This window comes from Zeus faber (genome assembly GCF_960531495.2).
Source record: "Zeus faber genome assembly, chromosome: 20".
Taxonomy (NCBI): Eukaryota; Metazoa; Chordata; class Actinopteri; order Zeiformes; family Zeidae; genus Zeus; species Zeus faber.
The window spans coordinates 22,215,863-22,230,220 of record NC_137207.1 but is presented as its reverse complement, the minus strand read 5'-3'; the positions used below and the strand labels follow the sequence as shown (position 1 = coordinate 22,230,220).

The following is a 14,358-nucleotide window of genomic DNA, read 5'->3' as shown; positions in this document are numbered from 1 at the left end:
GTGTGTGTGTGTGTGTGTCTGTCTGTGTGTGTCTGTGTGTGTCCTGATTTGCCCTGATTTGCATGTATGGATTACATTTGCAAACAGACAAAACAGCAGATCATTTGCATTTCTCACTACTTCTCATCATTAGATCCTCTGAAATGTATGTTTAATAATCCATAAATGAAAATAATTCATGCACATTTCCCTGATGATGGACTGTGTGTGTGTGTGTGTGTGTGTGTGTGTGTGTGTGTGTGTGTGTGTGTGTGTGTGTGTGTGTGTGTGTACGTACTGTATGTCGTGCATAATCCTCATTTATGTTGAGCGAGCGCTCTCTGGTCACACTTGTAACCACCACAGAACACAGAACTTCCATTTTCGAATCGATTCCGACTCATTTCCGACGCGCTGGTCGGTGGAAAGTAGGACGGTACAGTAGGTCACTCCCTAAACCCCTGGATCTGTCTAAAAAGGAAAGCAAAAGCAGGAGACGAGGCCTTTTTTTTTTTTTTTTGTTCTTCAAATATATAATCTTAGTTCAGTCATACAGATATATACATTGTATAATAAATAATATTTATAAAAACATAACATTTCAAGATTATAAAATAAAAAGGGAATTATTCACTTTTGAAACCTTTGTACAAAACTTTGGATATAGCGGCGGGGTGGGGGGGGGGTTAGGGGAGGGTGATGCCGATGAGAAGCTACGTCACACACACACACACACCAAGGTACCGTCTCACATGGTTTTTTTGTTGTTGTTGTGGAATTTGTGGAATATAACGAATCGGACGACGACGGGACGGGGGGGACTGTCGGAACACGTCGCTGGGAGGGGGGAAAAAACAAAAACAGACTCCCATCGCTCTCCTCTCCTTCCATCCTTCTTCCTCGACCACACACTTGCGTTTTGTCTCACACACACACACCGTTCCCCATCTTGCGCACAGGCCGTGGCTCGGCACCAAACTGCGTTTCCCAATCGTCTTTCCACTCGCTCTGGGAATTATAACTCAGCGCTAAGTCGTGTTTTTTGAAACCCGCCGCTCCTATTTGTCATCAGCTTTTTTTTTTTTTCCCGCGGCACACCGTGTCCTACTGCCGCTGCCAAAACCTTATTTTCACTCAGCGTTCTGCCTCCGGTGCTCTGGGAACCTTCAAATTCAATTCGGATTCCGCGGGAGAGGGGTTTCCACACGTCGTCACTTGACCCCCCCCGACCCCCTTCAACCCTCAACTCTGGACTGGTGTAAAACGTCGGCATAATATTTCTCAGCTTCCTCATAATAAACCACAACCTTTAGGAAGCAGAATTGGAACAAAGCGTTGACTTGGTCTGACTTGAAGGCGCCGTACCGGCGTCAAATTGAGCTTCAGCGAATGTTTGCTACGTTAATTCACGAGGAAGAATCCACGAGAAAAAGGCAAAAAAAACACAACAAAAAACGATTCGACTGATATAAAAGCCACAAATAAGATGATAGGAAGTGCCTTTCACCAGGAGGTGTTCTTAACGTCGCCGGGTCAGCGGCACCGGGAGGTGACTTTCTGAGCAAGGTTTCTCTGGAATTGTCCTACATCCGCCGAAAGCGCGACGTCGAATTAAAAACGTGCGAAAACTCAATTTGACGCCTTCACGCTCCGCGGGGAAACAACGCGCACACACCACACACACACACACCGAACACACACACTCCAATGACGAGCCGCTCACACTTCTCTCTGGGGTCCCGTCGCGTCGCTGCCAGGTGATAAAATCCCAAACAATTCCCTTTTGCAGGGTTGTGTGCAGGTGAACAGTCCGCCTGTGTGTGTGCGTGTGTGCGTGTGCGCGTGCGTGCGTGCGCGTGCAGAGGGGTGGGTGGGGGTGGGTTCGAAGAGGGGGAGGAAGTGTGCGTGCTCCCACACATGCATGTTCCCTCCTGCACGCCTCCAGTCCCAGTATTCCAGCAATGCAGGGCTATAAAAATCAGCCTCGGAAATATCATCGTATATCTTCCCGGCGTGGCAGGTGACGGCTGCAGTTTATTCGGTACAGTCGGCGGGGCGGGGGAGGGGCTTTTTTTTTTTTTTCTTCACCTCAGTAGTCTGGCGGGCCCGGGACAGGGAAGCACACCCCGCCCGCCTTGCTTTTTTTTTATTTTTTTATTTTTTATTTTTTCTTCAAGTTCAGTAGTTAAATGTGGTGGCTTCCTATGGGTTTAGTTGGTTTAGTTTAGCAGAAAGTCCCCCCCCCCCCTCCCCCCAAAAAAAGGAAGTTAGTTAAAAGACGGCGTGGAGAGTCTCATCTAGTTTGTTTTTACTGCATGAATCTCACAGGTACAACGTGTTAGGGTGCCACAGCCGGAGGAAGAAATAAATATATTGAGTTTTTGGGGGCGGGTGTGGCCCAATTCTACCGTTGGGGGTGAGGGGGCGGAGGAGGGGGGTGAGGAGGTCGAACCAAGGAACGATGGCACCGAACAGAACAGTGGGAAGAAAAGGAACAGAAGTGTATTTTGTCCATTCACCAAAGTGCCATTACCTTGTTTGTTTGCCGTTGGGCCACTGTGTGTTTGTGTGTGTGTGTGTGTGTGTGTGTGTGTGTGTGTGCGCGTGTGGAAGGGAGGGAGGAAGGGGCCGCGGTGGTGGTGGTGGTGGTGGGGGTTTTACAGGGGACGGCAGTGGTTTGGGGAAGCAGTAGCGGCGGAGGCGGAGTCCAGCAGCAGCCCGTCCCTCATCTGTCCATCAGTCGGTCCGTCTCCTTGTCTCTCGCACGCCCTCCCTCCCTCCCACCTCACGCGGCGTCTCACTTGCACGTGTGCACGTCGTAGACCCGCGCGCACTCCTGGCAGCTGACGTAGCAGCACCAGTGGAAGATGCAGTGGCACTTCTCCTTGCGCTTCTCAGTCCGGGTGTTGTGTCCGCGGCCGCAGCAGAGCAGGTCGCAGCCCTCGATGCCGTGCGACGACACGTTGCAGGCGCGGTCGCGCGTCCCGAACGAGCCCGTCTCCGGGTTGGGCTCGCAGAAGTTGGGCGAGCCCTCGTAGTAGACCAGGTCGCGCTCGCCGGGGTGCTTGAAGAAGGCGTACTTGGCGCGCAGCGTCTCCACCCAGCCGCGCGACTCGCGGTGCTTCTCCACCACCATCTCCGAGGCGCTGTCGTACTTGTCCTTGAGGTAGTCGCCCAGCGTGCGGAAGTCGGGCTGCGCCCACCAGCACGTCTTCACCTCGCAGCTGCCCGACAGCCCGTGGCACTTGCAGCGCAGGTGCATGTGGTCCAGGATGGTCTGGGGGGGGGAGGTCATCAGATTATTCATTTTTCCTTTCACTATTTCCTCAGATAAGAACAAGTTACACTTCATGAATGTTGTGGTGTGGGGATGGTGTGGTTGGAGCAGCCACACCTGTCCTGGGTCCAGGTGATTGGGGCCCGAGGATCAGTGTGGCTGCACACCCAGTGAGGCAGTGTCGCCTTCCCCTAGCCAACCGAGTGGCGTGTTCAGGGACCTCCGGCACAGAGACACAGACGGGGTTGTGGACACACAGTTTATTGTAGAGCGTGGGGCAGCTGGAATAAGCCCAGGAGCAGATAGACATGTGTCATGACAAGGGCTCCTCTCCTGAGTGTGTGTGGGGACGGGGGTTTTACCTGTTGCTCGTTAGACCAGCCGACGAGCGACGGGTATGCAGCCACTCTGATCCCGGGTCCGATCCCACTGGTGCCTTTCTGTGTGGAGCGCGTGTTCTCCCCATGTGCGGATGGGTTTCATCTGATTTCCCCCGGGCACATCAGGCTTGGCTACTGCCGCTGATGCCACTGAGCAAGGCATCGGCCAATGTATGGAGTTGGTCCCCAGCACCCCACTGCTCCTGGGCCCCCAGGAAGGGATGGGCTACACGCAGGAAACCCGTCTCCCCACAGTGATTAATAAAGTGTTTCTTCTTAATTTGAACCCATCCTCGGTGGGCTGCCACGTAGCAGGCATCCTCGGGGACCAACTCCAGTCCAAGAGCCGATGCCTTGCTTGGGGGCGCCGGCAGGAGCGCCTCACCCCCGATGTGCCCGTCTCAAAGCTGAGAGGAAACCAACGTGTCCGTGGGGAGAAGATGCAAACCCCACACAGGAAGGTAACACCCCCCTCGGTCGGGTTCGAACCCGGAACCTTCTTGCTGCGAGGCAACGTCAACGAGAAAAAGCAATTTTGGGGAGCATTAAAAATGGCGATGATCTTTGTAGACCAGGGACACTATCAAAAATTGTGAGACTTTAGATTTATATTTAAACATAGAATCATGATAATCTTTCTTACTTTTTAATTCATCATTGTTTTTAGTTCCCTCTGTGTCTCTTTTGTGACGGTCCCTACTGTTCATTTCCACCCAGGGAGGTGATGTTTTTTTGTTTTTTTTAAGATAATGTGGACCCTTAAAAAAAAAAGAGTCGGGACTTCCATTCTTGAAAAAAAAAAAAAAAAGGGTGTTTGTGGAAGAAAAGAAAAATGGAAGGAAAAATAATTTAACACTGTGACCTGCAACCGTCCTCCAATAAAAAGATTTTAATTATTTTAAATAAAAACATTTAAAAAATAACAGTCTAGAACCCGTGCCTGCGCTAAAAACAAACCAGGTAAAACCTTGAGGCTTCAGTTTTAGTTTCGGGGCGTTTGGATGTAGCGGCGGCTCGGCGTCATCGCGATTCCACGGTCGTCCGCTCCCGCCGGAAGTCGCACGACGCCGGGCGGAGGCGTCGCGCCGCTCCCGTTTCTCCTGACCCCCCCCCCCCCCCCCCCGAAGCCGGGCGGAGCATGGGGCCCGCGGCAACGTTTTCCACGCCTTTTGTGTTTCGATTTGGGCGCCGCCCCGAGCCGCTGGTTTATATTTAGCCGCAGAATTCCCCGTGGCTGCGGCGGCGGCGGCGGAGGGCAGGTGGTGGCTGCGGCACCTCTGGGGGAGGAGGGAGGGGAGGGAGAGGAGAGCGGCGGGGGGTGGGGGGGGTGTGTGACATCATGTCCTGACATCGAGTCCCGTCTCCCGTCTCCCAGCGGCCCCCGGGGGCCAAACGACGGGGTGTGAATGGAGTCCGCCGAGATCAAGGAGATCAGGAAGAAATGAGGAGGGTAGAGGAGCGGAGGAGAGAGGGGACGGATGGGGGCCGCGGAGCGGAGGGGGGGGGGCGGTACAGCTGTTTAGCTGCAGCTCCTGTGGTCTCGGAGCCCCTCCTGTCGGCGCTGATCAAAGGGCCCCGTTGACTCCCCCACCCCCCCCAAATGGAGGAGTCAGGAGCCGACGCCCCCCCCAGCAGTGACAGCAGCCACTGACGGTTTAAGTCGGCACTGTCTCCTCTTTCCCCTTCAACTCACTCCGCTTATTTGTCTGACAGGGAATTTTTTTCATTGGGACGCAAGGCATGAAAGGCGAGGTTTGTGTGCGTGCGTGCGTGCGCGCGCGGGCGGGAGGGCGGGCGCTGCTTCAGATCAGTAATTACCCGGTCATTCAAAGTGAAGTGTTACTTTTAAAAAAGGTGGGAAACTCTCGGAAACGAGCGAAGGAGCCGAACGCAGGCAAACCTGGCGTTAGGGCCGCGCTCTCGTCGCGGAGCTGCGCCGCCGCTTGTTGTTTTCACGTCTATTTTGCGCGTGGACGCGGCTGGGTGTAAGGCCTAACGTGGCTTAAGTACAACTGAAAGGTATTTAGTATGTATATGTACATGCTTGAATACTTTTCTCTGGGTAGGGTGTTCAACAGAACACCTGCTTTTACCAGCAGTTCAACTGGCAAACCATTTTCTTAGGGCGGTGGTTCCCAACATGAGGTCCGGGGACCCCCCGGGGGTCTTTTGAAGGGGTTCCAGAGGGTCCCTAGCAAAATGATCCAGTTAAACATCCCCATTATTTCATTTACAAAATAAGCGCCGTTAGAAGATAAACAACAACGACTGTTTTGTTCCTGGTTTCACTGTGATAGCGAATTCTCTCCATTTTCTGCTGTCCCCTTTTTGCTGCTGGAACGATGTAAATTTCCCCGTTGTGGGACTAATAGGGTTTTTCTCTTATCTTATCTCTTATAGACAAAGAAATCCTCTCAGATTGGGGTCCTGGAGCCGAAAACTTGGGGGTCTGTGGCGTAATGCAGCCTAATGCGCATGAAATGGAGGGTCCTCGATACGGAAAAAGGTTAAGAGTCGCCGTGTGTTTCCACCGAAGTACAGGATATGAGCGGTGATTCCACCGCTGTGACCCATACGGAGCCTGAACCAGTCGCCCTCCGAGCGCCCCCGGGCCCCCTTCCCCCGCCCCGCCCCGCCCCCGCCCTCACCGTGCGTCCCGCCTCGTTGTTGTGTCGGTTCATGGCCGAGCGCGCGTCCGGCCGGTTCTCCCGGGCGTCTGCGAACTCCCTGGACACCAGCACGCCAAACTCGGCGTCCTCGCTGCAGCCGCCCCACTTCCAGCCCTCGCCGGGGGGGCCCTTGTGGTGCGAGTCGCAGCCGCACATGGTGGACGTGCCCTCGGCGCAGGAGCGCGTCACCGCAAAGGCCACGCCCGCCGAGGCGATGGCGTGGACGAACGCCGACTCTCTAGTCGCTGGAGAGAGAGAGAGAGAGAGAGAGAGAGAGAGAGAGAGAGAGAGAGAGAGAGAGAGAGAAAGAGATAGGCAGACAGACGGACGGGCAGACAGACAGACAGACAGACAGAAGGGCAGAATATGTATTATACTTCTGCTTGGACGGCAGCAACCTTCGCCGTCAACACGGTCTGAGGCAAAACACCCCTGTCGTGCAACATTTCATCTCCAAAATGGCACATTCCGAGACGTTAAGTATGGCTTTGACATGGTAATGATGCAATGCCTTCCAAAGTGGATATGAACCGGAATTCGACTCATCCAAAACGTCTCCCGTGCGCGGCGTTTCCCCATGTCGCCGCCGCCGACACCGGGGGAGATGTGAAGGAGCCGAGGGGGGAAAAAAGAAAAAAAGCAAGAGTCCCCCCGCAGTGACATCAGCCCATTGTGGCCGTGTCAGGAGGGCCTAACTCTCAGCGGGGTATTAGTGACCTCCTGTCATCCCTGAGGTGTGCTGCTTTGCATCTGGATAGTGTTTCAGGAATGTTGCTAACCCCCCCCCCCCTCGGAGCCCGAGGCCCCCGGGCGAAACCGAGTGGTACGTCGGCCCGCTCCTCTCCCAGCGCCGAGGGAGATGGGGTTACGCCTCCTTTGAAGGCAGCAGCTTATTATGTAACCCGACACCATTGTTTCCCCGATCGCAGCACACTTACCAGCGGCTCACCTGCTTCACTCAGAACAGAGCACTCACACGCACGCACGCACACATAGTATGTATGCGTTTATATCGAGTGTCCTAACGGTTCACCATCATCTGGATTGACCCTTGCGTGGTTTAACGGAGACTGAATTGTTGTTTCAGTGCAGAATAAAGTGGCTGGTAATGGGGCGACGGTATAAGTCTAGGGTGACGACGTTTAAAAAAAAAAAAAAAAAGCCCAAACCTTAAGTGTTTGGGACCCTTAAGTGTGCCGTACCACACATCCGGCGGTAAGAGAGTGACTGATGAGCGTCCGCCCCCCGTGATGCACGGTGCTTTTTTGTTTTGTTTCGTTCTTTAAGGTAACGGAGAGGCACGGGGACGCGCAGCGGAGTCGCCGCACGCCCCCAGCAAGCACATGACGACACATATGTAAGCGCTGAAAACAAGTTTCATATTATTACTATTTTAATTGTGCTGACCATCGGGACAATTTGGGAGTGAACGTTGAAAAGCGGGACATTTTTGTGTTTCAAAGGTATCTGTCGGGACTTGAGACACACCGCCTGAAACCGGCGCCGGGGCGTCTGGTCACCGTGTATAAGTCACCTTGAGTGAATGTACCAGTCACACACAGTTGCCAGAATGGAAAATGGAAAAATAGACTAGACTGGAAGTGCTCAGGATGAAGAAATATTCAAATTTGCCGTCGTGACGTAAAATAAATGCGCTTCCTACCTGATAAGAACCATTAAGTGCATTACTGTGCACATTTTGACGAAAGACATCCTCAATGGGATGAATGTTCAGAATGATCATGGAAAAGCAATCCCCCAGTAATGGGTTAAAACAATCATGTTTTTTGTTTTTTTTTACTGTGGGTATGTTTTCAGTTTTAACGATAACTACAACTAAATACATGTTGTGAAATGTTGATATGGAGACTTCCTCCTCCTAAACAATAAAATCGGGGCGAGAACGTTCTCGTGCGGGAGCAACAAACCCCACGAGCTAATTAACTGAGCCTCCGCCGCAGACTCTAATAGTTGAACCTCGTACAGGTACACGCAGTCTCGCTCTGAAAATCCCCTGTGAATGCTTGTTTGATTGGATGACACACCTCAGGTTGGGCATCGCAGCTCGCCCTGGCAAGCCTCGCCAGGCCCTCCACAACGGGTGCCTGTGAGTCGTGGGCCCCTGGAGCTCTGGCTGTTCGCCAAGGCTAGCGCTGCTCCTGCTACCTGCTGGGCCCATCAATCCGCCTTTGTTTCCCTTGTGTCACACTGTATTACCCGCACAAAGGACCCAGCGACTCGCGCCCCCGCAGCCCCGCGCTGCCCGGAGCTGGCATTCCCTGAACTCCTACCCCCCACCCCCACTTTCTAGCAACCCCTCCGCCAACATGCTGAGCTCAAATCCCATCCTCCACCTCCACCACCGCCAGCGGGCCCCGCCGCCACCCCCCCCCCCCCCCCCGCCCTCACCAGGCTTCCAAGCACCAACCACCAAGAACCACCAACCGCCGTGGACCGTCCACGGCTGACGACAGGAGCCCTTTTCCACGGCCCAGACCCTTCCCCTGAACACCCCCATTTTCCCGACGTCCTCCCCTCCGTCCTTTCTTATCGCAGCCTGCGCGACCAGGCTAGGTTGGGAGAGATCCCCTTTCAGCCTGTTTTCATGACAGAGTCAAAAGGGCGTGTGAATGGAGCGTCCGTGGGAGCTGGGCTGTATAAGGCGCGCACTGGCCTTCATGCACAGTAGGGGTTGAGCGGAGCCCCCCAGCCCTTTTCTATTGCCTGTAATCTCATTTGGTTTCCCCTCTCCTTTTTATTTGACTGAGGAGCCAGGGAGGCTCACGCTGCCCATTTCTGGCCAGATTCCTTCCCCTCTGACACACAGGCCAATTCATTTCCAATCAGCGACGGTGACTCCCAGCACCGAAATTCCTATTTTTATTATTATTATTAATGTTATTACTTGGGGTGTCTGTGCCTTGGGCTTCGCAACCTGTGCCTCCGTGTCGTGTTGGTTGGTGCTGTTTGAAAGACACCAGCAAACAGGGTTCTCCATGAAAACCACCTGACAGACCTCTTCGGTGAGGCCTTGTGCCTTTTGCATAGGGTTTACTCAACGGCGCGTTCACGGTGCTTGTTAGCTCATGTGCGAGGGCGTAAACACGGTCGAGAAAGCCAAGACCAAGACGCTGACACCAAAGACAAATGTGACGATGAATGGAGGTGGGATTATGTGTCAGAGCTTGCATCCGCATTTCCCAGTACGGCCAGGAATGGTGGATATTAGCGTAATTACTGGAGTGGCCATTTGTCAACACACTCAACAGCAAGTGCTGAGCTTTAGGCTAAAACGTGGTTGAATTTGATACTTGTCTGTCCGTCTATCTGTCTGTCTGTCTGTCTGTCTGTCTATACTCATACCTTGATATACCCTATGAAACAGCTCAACAGACTCTGACACGGTCAATTGTCAACTGTTTTATCCTTGTTTTCCGAGTGCCAACGGCGAACTTTACCTTTGTCCAGCACGGGGCCGAAGATGGCCAGGTTGTCCTTGATGGTGGTGCAGTTCCACCGCCGGCCCCTGAACTGGTGCTGGCATTCCTGGATGCCCAGCTTCACGCCTTCGGCCACGCTGGGCATGATCTCAATGTAGTTGCGGCAGAAGCGCAGCTGCTTGGGCACCAGGCCAGGGATGGAGCCACACAGGATGGGTTGGGAGCCCAGGGACGAGTACTGCTGCCCGAGGGCCAGAGACCTGCGAGGGACAGACAGGGGGACAATGAGGGGGGATTTAACTCACTGTATCAATGCCCAGACAGGCCCTCCTCATACACCCCGGACTGGGAAAGGGGGTTTATTCTATTAAACAGAGCAGATCCCCTCCCCCACACATCCTTAAATAACTTTAAGTCGACTTGCTTGATCTGGATTTGGAGGAGTACAGCGACCACCCCGCCCTCCCCTCCGCCCCCCCAGCGTGTCTCTTCCTTGGCTCCGTCTTCAGGGCGGATCATTCAGAGTGCATGCTTCTCAGTGCGAGCGGGCGCCCTCCATGAACTCAGCCCGCACAATGGCGCTGGTGGTGACATGCCAGCGAGGGCCCCCCCTGCGAGAGGCGACCGGCCCCCCCGAAGAGAGAGGGAGGAGACGGCACCGCTCGCCCCGTCCTCCCTCCCGTTTCAAATTCATCTACCACGTCTCAAATGCTGAGACGGTGTTGCTTTTGTCGTCGGGCTCGGGCGACAATTTCAAATGTTCTTTCCGCCGGGGTGTCCTTACGGACTGAGCCGCTTAGCGCAGTTTACACAGCCTCCCCTTTGTTGTGTGTGCCGTTCTTTCCGCCGGGAAGGGAGGTTAATTGCCTCACTTTAGGGCAGTAATATGATCTATTGGGATGAGTTATTTCTAAAGACAGTTCACCCTGCAGGAACGACACAATATCAATCCAAGACGCATCCAGATCGTGGTTTTTGCTTTGCTTTTGTGTGTGATTCCTCTCTGCCTAAACAGGGAACCGTCACCACAACGCCTGTTTTTAACCCGCGATGCCAGAAACCATTATGATTTCACTGAGGCAATTAATTTTAATTGCCTTATTATTATTATTTTTTTCTCCTTCTTCTCTTAAACCAAGGACGTTGGGCTGGGGCGGGGGGGGGGGGGGGGGGGTGTTGCCGCGCCCGTGTTTTAACACGCTTCCCACGATGACAGGCCCCAACAAAATGCGCCGCAGCGTGGCTTCCAAAAGGCTCCAACGTGACTATTGTTTATTTACTCCTGAGCGTACGACACTGGTACAAATCAAGCAAACACGCTCCTGCACGGGCACGTACCGCACGCAGCCTCCCCAAAGCTTTATACGTTCGCCGCCGCGTGTTCGAGGACTCGAGATCCCTCTTTGCGGGTGTGAGGCGTCAGTCGGTATTTATGTGTTTGTTTGTGTGTGCGTGTGTGTTGCGGATGGAGGGGGAGAGAGAGAGAGAGAGAGAGAGAGAGACTGTCAGTCTTTAGCTCCGAGGCAAGGAACCCTGCCAGAGCCGAGCCGACTCTCCAAGGCGCCGCCGGCCATGGAGGAGATCACGAGGGAACAATCGGCGGCGATCGGATCGGAGCAACACTCGGGACGACCTCGCCCCCCCCCCGCAGGGCGGAACCCTATCACACTGGGGGGGGGGCTCTGACGGATGAGTGCAGTGCCGTGCCCTTCCCCGACACAAAGGCCGAGAAACTGAAGTTTTTCCCCGCTCAGGCAGGTTCGCGGCACACCGCTCGTGTACGCTCCAGCCAACCCCCCACCACCAGCCTGTCCCACAACACACGCAAATCACACGATCTCCACGTATGGTGCACACATAACCGGCTCCTCCGTCCCGGATCCCAGAAGCGCTGACTTCACCCTGTCTGCCGACTGAGTGACTATCGCATAATTACACCGTCTGCTCCGCTCGCTCGCTCGGTGCCCATTCATTTCTCTGGCACACGACGGGCCGGCGGGCCTGCCTCCTTGCACGGAGGTACTGGCGCGTGACAGCCGGGGTTTTTGTCGATCCCGCCGCGCGCCGACGGGCGGAGGCGTCCGGGAAGGAGCGGGGACGGAAAAACGGCTTCTCGCCCCAGCAACGTCCGACCGGGCTCACCGGCGGCGCAGAGACCCCGGCTGCTTCGCGGCCGAGCTGGGACAGACGTCTTTGGGGTTTGCCCGCCCCTTTGAGATGCTGGCTGACATTACGGCTTAAATGACGATTTAGGGATTTCTATTGTAATTAATTAGCTAACCGCATGGGGCTTTGCGGTAGACAATGCGTGTTTGGACTACAAACCTGGGATGCGGCTGCGTCTCTGACTTTGTTTGTCAAGGATATGCCTCGCCAGATCTGTGATGGACCGATGAGATGAAAGGCACGATGTTTTGGCTGAGCGCGAATGAGAGTCTTAACCTTGTGGGGAAAAGCCTTTAGGTATGAGGCGCGTGGTGCAAACAGATGCAAGCACACGCAAACACAAACACACACACAGACACACACACACACACACACACACACGCACACGCACACGCGCACGCGCAAGCACACACCCAAACAGACGCACGGACCACATGTGCCATGCTGATCCAGCCTGCCTTGCCTCACTTCTCGGAAGCCACAGAGCAACGTGTCTCAACCGGGCGAGGGTGCAGCACAGCGCCGAGACCTCCGCCGACGCAGAATGCCGGGGGAATCTGCTGCAGGGGCACTAGACGAGGGGAGCAGCCCAGCGAGCAGGGCTTGGCAGGTGCGTGCCTAGGCAGGTCCGCATGGGGCCTCCTCCGGCCCCCGAGGGAGTTTACCGCTCGGTTGGGGGAGTGGGAGGGAGGTTTTTTCCTAAGTATCCAAAACGAAAACTGACGTGGAGGCACGATGGGCCGCTGAAAAACCACAAGACACCACGCGGAGGAAACAAAGGAATTCCACCACACACTTCGCTGGGAGGGGGAAATGCACATAAAGCGGCGGGATGACGTGGAGCTGTCGATCACTCCCCGACCAGTGCCATGAAAGTCCTGGTCCAGTGACCCTCAGGACAGATACTGTAGATCTCCATCAAGATTCGGGCCTTTCTTAACAGCCCTGCCAAAGGTTCCTGGGTCAAAGAACGGTGAGGTGGACTTTGAGAACCCTGTCCCAGCTGTCGGTTACAGGGGTCAGTATTTGGCACCTGTCCGGGAGCAGACAGATGAGGGCTCTCCCTCGTATGCGGAGGCGCAGGACGGCGCTGGGTGACCCTCTGAACCCGTGGAGCACACAACACACAACACCTGTGCTCCGCCTGTCCTGGCCTCCAGCCCCACGGCCGGTTGAGACCGCTCTGAGTTCAGGTTCAGAGACCGTCCGCAGCCGGGGAAAGGGAAGCCACAAATGATCATGGGACCTGCTCAGGGATCCATACTAGAACATTCCGAACCATAATATTTGATATTTCTATACATGACCATTTTTAATGGATTTCATTTGCTCTTTGCTGCCGTTTCAAGCGATTGGAGCACAACCAAGATTTTGGATTCTCTCCCTAATTCCTAGGCTTCCCCCTTGCACACACCACACAAAATTCACAAAATTGTAAGACCATAGCAATTATTTGACCAGTCACCGTGTATCTGTATTTATTGGATAAATCGTGTCATGAATCGAGCATCAAGCATCAGATCTCATGTCTTGCATTTGGATGAGTTCATAGAATCGGTCAACCTGCTTCCGCCAACGCCAAATGGGCTCGTTGAGCTGACACCCACAAAGAGCGAGCGGGAGGAAGGAGGATTACGACAAAGATGGAGGAATTAGAAACTTCACAATCGCAATCCACCCTTGAATGCATTATTCCTCAGGCAATGTTCCCAAACGGGAGGCTTGAAGCGCTGGAGAGAGCACTTATCTTCCAGCTCCCAAGTAGAAATATAAATACCATAAGAACACCTGTACTCCGGTCGCAGTCCGTCCAATAAACCGTCAACGTACTCAAGAAACAAAAGTATTCAACTACTTCATGTTTAATTGACTCCGGTATGAAAAGTCCTCCAACACCGTGAGCTCATGTTGTGGTGTGAGGTGTGAGTCACATTCCTCCACTAAAGAATGAAACCGTGTTGGTTGAGCTGAAGTGTTGGTGGTCCAGTTTTCTTTGGCCTAACTCTTATTGTTGGAGGCTCCAACTTGAAAGGTAAAAAACCCTTTTTAATGCAAACTATGTCGCTTGGATTTAAAAAAAGATGTGCGGTTATATGTTATAACCTACAGTATACAGTATAACTAATATATCCATAAAAATAACTAATCCTGGTCTTAGAATTGCATTTGCATATTTTTATGTATTTGAGTATTTCTATTTTGTATATTTCAGCTATTTGTGTATATTTAAATTATTTTATTATTTTCTTTACTTTTTATTATATTTAATTATAATTTATTTATCTATTTATTTATTTATATCATATTTATTTATTTATCTATGTATCTATTAATTCATGTATTTGTTTCTTTATTAATTTATTTACCTATAATTTTTTTTATTAATTTATTTGTTTATTTATTTAGTTGTTTGTTTGTTTAATTATTTAATGCTAATTGTCTGTAGA

The 14,358-nt window shown here is 53.0% G+C and overlaps 1 protein-coding gene across 1 annotated transcript in view; it reads right to left on the bottom strand.

Annotated features, from left to right (window-relative positions):
* Window positions 1–2,776: 2,776 nt before the first annotated feature.
* wnt3 (wingless-type MMTV integration site family, member 3) overlaps window positions 2,777–14,358 on the bottom strand; it is a gene marked incomplete at both ends in the record, with an annotated part of 18,347 nt that continues 6,765 nt past the window's right edge. The window contains 3 exons of the mRNA XM_080021069.1: window positions 2,777–3,256; window positions 6,285–6,550; window positions 9,764–10,005. Of these exons, the coding sequence (XP_079877195.1) occupies window positions 2,777–3,256; window positions 6,285–6,550; window positions 9,764–10,005 (988 nt within the window). The remainder of the gene's footprint in view (window positions 3,257–6,284; window positions 6,551–9,763; window positions 10,006–14,358) is intronic.